The 5,000-nt window shown below is 46.1% G+C and overlaps 1 protein-coding gene across 1 annotated transcript in view; it reads left to right on the top strand.

Annotated features, from left to right (window-relative positions):
- The window catches only part of ddb1 (damage-specific DNA binding protein 1), a 69,503-nt gene that overhangs the window by 12,757 nt on the left and 51,746 nt on the right, over positions 1–5,000 (top strand). The window contains exon 10 of the mRNA XM_080545035.1: positions 1,775–1,877. Coding sequence (XP_080401161.1) covers positions 1,775–1,877 — 103 coding nt within the window. The remainder of the gene's footprint in view (positions 1–1,774; positions 1,878–5,000) is intronic.

The raw sequence follows: 5,000 nt of genomic DNA, 5'->3' as shown, positions 1-5,000 counted from the left end.
GAAACTACAGATAAGTTTTCAAATGATGCGTCAGACATTGAAATCGGAAAGAAATTCAAGACGACACAAGTATTTGAATGTTGGTGCACCGAATGGGAATGCGACAGGAGAAAAGTGACTGACCAAACCACAACAACAAACGCTGCTAGCGGCTAACAGCTAACAGTGGTACATCGCTAGGAACGTCTAACTGCGTTTTTTATATCATCACAACATACTGAGAGAACATGGACATGCTAAAAACACATAACTACATTCTGAATGCATCCGTTTGCGCGTCTGTTTTCAGTTTAGCGCTGCCTCTCTGGGAGCCCAGCCCCAGTTCATCAGCTCCCTCACCTCCACTCCCATCTTAACTAGATGAACACACAGTCCTTGCTTTTGAACACGTCCTAAAACGAGAGTATGTTTACAAGTCATTATCACTTACTGGTAGCCTCCGACAAACGAGAACAGTTAATCCAATCCACAGATTATAAGTATTTAGTGATGGTTAAACTGTTTTTTATTATATGGACTGGGTACAAAAAACGAAAACCAGATATTGTTGACACTCCTTCGATTCTGCGACTGGTTTCTGGTCTCACCAGCGGGCTACACTTTTAAAAAGGGTCCTATAATTGATTTGCCATTTGTAAGAGAAGATAAATAGAATACAAACCTGAAGGCACTAAAACTAGAAATCAGACAGTAACTCTTTTTTTTTTTCTACAATGCTGAATGCTGCTGTTTAAATTGTTTTAACCAGTTGGTCACTGAGTACTGCAGAGTACTGTTTTTGTTGCTTGAATAAAGGCTGGCAGTCTTTAATAGCCAACTGTTGTTGTGGACTATACTGGGGAAGTATTTGTTATTATTATTCAGGAGTAAAACAATAAATACTAATATCGGATCGGTATCGGTATCGCAGATACCTGAAGCCCAGGTATCGGTGTCGGTATCGGTAGTGAAAAAATGGGATCGGGACATCCCTACCCTGTACTGTTTCTCCTGAGACATCTACTACCCCCCTCTACTGTCCCTCCTGAGACATCTACTACCCCCCTGTACTGTCCCTCCTGAGACATCTACTACCCCCCTGTACTGTTTCTCCTGAGACATCTACTACCCCCCTGTACTGTCCCTCCTGAGACATCTACTACCCTCCCTGTACTGTTTCCCCAATGTCATATTATTATTATTATTATTATTATTATTAATAAATAAATAAAAATTGTCATTCTTCTAGCACGATGACAACCAATGGCCCCAGGCCTGAGCGTAGATCACCTTTACCTGCTATGAGTGGTGGATAGATGATTCACTTACGTCAAATGTGTTTGTTGTAAGTCGCTTTGGACAAAGGCGTCCGCTAAATGCCAAAAATGTAAATGTAGACCAATAGACCTATCGCTAAGCCACGCCCCAAAATAGAAATTGTCCAATCATATCACAGCAAAAGTCACTATAGGCAGAAAACTCGGACAAACAACTCGCTAATATCTGATGGTGAAAAGCTTCTAGACTAAATATTCTTGTCATCTTTAAAAAAACGTCTAAATGTCTATTACTTATAAAATATAAAATCAGAAATTTGAATTCCCGCCATTGTAAGTCGTGTAAGTTGAATGTCATTCAGTCACGGTCAGTCAGTCACTGTCAGTGAAGAATTGGAGCGAGCGTTGTTTTGTTTGTCTGAGTTTTCAAAGGGGGTGTGGCTTAGCGACAGGTCCATTCCGGTAGAATTCCGGAATTCAACCATGCCCTCTGTTCTTCTCCCCGGTGTTCCTTCCAGCTGGTGACGTGTTCCGGAGCCTTCAAGGAGGGCTCCCTCAGAATCATCCGGAATGGCATCGGCATCCACGAGCACGCCAGCATCGACCTGCCAGGGATCAAAGGTAAGCCCTCCCCCCCACCCACTGGTGCTGCCCTCCCCTCTGGGCCCCTGGGCCCCCCAACCATCTGGAGGTCAGACTTGTTTTTCTGACCTGCGGTGGGTTCACATACTAACAGAGGCACCTTGCGCCTGGACCACTACGTGTGTGTGTGTGTGACGTGTCTTCGGTTTGGGTTTAAAACATTAATGAATATGCTTCAGACAGACATGGCCTGTGGGCAACATCAAAGGGAGGAGACATCCACATAGACGAAAAGTCGTAGTAGACAAAGTCGATGCAGAGTGTGTCTACTGTTGTAACAATATCAGAATTACAATGTTTTATTCCACTTCAGTATCATCAGGGTTCCCGCGCTGGTCTTAAAAAGCCGTAAAGTCTAAAATCCAGCGATCCAATCTCTAAGGCCTAAAAAGGTCCCAGGTTTCAGTTATTCGGTCCCAAAATTTGGTGCAAGGTCTTAAAAATGAGATCCTGCAAGGAAATCAGTCCGACCACGTCTATTTACGCGGAAATGAATCAAGCTGGAACCCAAAAAATGCCAATTCGCTTCCTTTTTTGTCTGTATGGCAGTGAAATCCCTAATTTCATCACCTTGAGGATGACAAAAAGCTATCATATGCTGTCGCGAATAGGTCTAAAATGTTATTCAAAGAGGTCTAAAAAAGGTCTGAAAAGGTCTTAAATTTGACTTGTTGAAACTTGTAGGAACCCTGCCAAAAAACTAATGTAGAAGATATTTAGAACCCCCAAAATCCCCCCAAAATGTTTTACCCACACACACGCACACGCACACACACACACACACACACACACACACACACACACACACACACACACACACACAGTCTACTGTTGTAACAATATCAGAATTACATTTTTTATTCCAATTCAGTATCATGATACTGATACAGACGACAATACACACTGACAGCACCACTGCAAACCAAGGCGGAGGAGGAGAAAACCCTGAGAGTAGAAGTGACCTACTGCAGCAGCCTCCACTCAGTTCATATTAATGCTGATGCGCTTAACTGCTTTGTCTTTTCCCATAGCGGGCAACTAACACTGTGGAAAAACTCTAAGCAAATACGTCACCCGAGGCCAAATAAATAAGTAACTAAGGACTGTGTGTGTCTTACATTTGAAATAGCTCATAACCAAAATTGCTTGGCTTCATTTAGAGCCCCGAAATCCCCCCAAAACAGGTCTCTGCCCAGCCTTGTATTGTATGAGCTTTTTTGGAAAAAGATAATGCTACCCCCCCGCCCCCCCCCCCCTCATTGGCTAGAAAAATATCCCCAAATCATTGGTGAGGTCATAGCAAAGACAACAAAAGCAGCGAATGGTCGATCTATCCCTGTTGTCTTGCATATTCATTTGAATGGTAAATGGTAAACAGACTGCACTTATATAGCTATGCCTTTATCCAAAACGCTTTACAGCGGCCTCTCATTCACCCAGTCACACACACATTCACACACCAATGGCGGCAAGCTACCATGCAAGGCGCCGGCCCGCGCTCACTGGGGGCAACTTGGGGTTCAGTGTCTTGCCCAAGGACACTTCGACATGTGGCCAGCCGGGGCTCGAACCGCCGATCTTCCAACCTTGCGATCAGTAGACGGAGGCTCTACCTTCTGCACCACAGCCACCACAGAGTGCCGAGCCAAGTGACCTACGAGCCACGTCCCACCTGAAGAGTTTAGCTGGCCGGGTGTAGCGCATGACTAACAACCACACCCACACCTCTGGAGGGGGGTCAGATGGAGGGGGGTCAGATGGAGGGGGGTCAGGTGGAGGGGGGTCAGATGGAGGGGGGTCAGGTGGAGGGGGGTCAGATGGAGGGGGGTCAGATGGAGGGGGGTCAGGTGGAGGGGGGTCAGATGGAGGGGGGGTCAAATGTCAGAGGCAGTGGACTCCCGTGGTCAGCTTCATATTCAGTATGCTAACGGTAAACAGACTTACTTATGTAGCACTTTACAATGGCCTCTCATTCACCCATACATTCACATACCAATGGCGGCAAGTTACCATGCAACGTGCCGGCCCGCTCATTGGGAGCAATATGGGGTTCAGTGTCTTGCCCAAGTACACCTCGACATGTGGCCAGCCGGGGTTCGAACCGCCGATCTTGTCGACCTTGCGATGATTAAGACGCCGCCTCTACCTCCTGTACCACAGCCGCCCCCCTATTAAATGGAGTGCACATTTCCTAGCGAAGATGTATCGCAAAAGAACCACTTGAGAGAAAACCACTTGGTTTTGAGATTATCCTCAGGTGTTATCGTCATTTCAGCACACCCGCTTTGACACTCGGCCCAGAGAAAATGTGTTTTCCTGATTGCTGGTTGAGTCACAGAGGGCTGTAAGGCCCGTAGTTTCTTGTTTGATTTCGGCGGGGTATTGAATGACATACCTTTTTTGAAAGGACCATCGGCAGCTGACTCCTACGCCGGACACGTTCTTGACGAGAAGCAATTACCCTCTTAGCTAATCAAGGACTCAGCGAGACAGGAAGCCAAACCCCACAGACCTCGCCGTGTCCCGTCACGTTGAACCAATCCGATCATTGTTTCCTGCTCAAGCTGCGACAAATTCCTTTTCTCTTTTTAGCAGTGTAGAATTGTAGAATCCAATTCAAAATCCTACTCACCACTTACAAAGCCATCAACAATCTGGCCCCCTCCTACCTTGCCGACCTCGTCCCCCTCCACACCCCCTCCCGTTGCCTCTGGTCTGACGACCAAACCACCCTCAAGACCACCAGGACCGAGCTCCGGACCTGGGGTGATGGGGCCTTTTCAGCCGCAGCCCCGTCCCTCTGGAACGCCCTCCCCAACCACATCAGACAGGCCAACACCCTGCCAACATTTAAACAGGCCCTCAAAACCCACCTCTTCAAGCTCGCCAGCTAATCCTCTCCCCCTCCCCTTCCCATGTGTCCCCAGCACTACCTCAATTAGGCCCCTATACTTTCTTTTATTTCTTTTGTGTGTCTTTTTCAATCTTTTCAGTTTGTAAAGCGTCTTTGAGTGTCTAGAAAAGCGCTATATAAGTCTAATGTATTATTATTATTATTATTATTATTATTATTATTATTATTATTAATGTTTTTAAGACACT

Source organism: Nansenia antarctica (genome assembly GCF_963989245.1).
Source record: "Nansenia antarctica genome assembly, chromosome: 14".
NCBI lineage: Eukaryota > Metazoa > Chordata > Actinopteri > Argentiniformes > Microstomatidae > Nansenia > Nansenia antarctica.
Note: the sequence above shows the minus strand (reverse complement) of the source record. Positions and strands in the feature narration are given on the sequence as shown.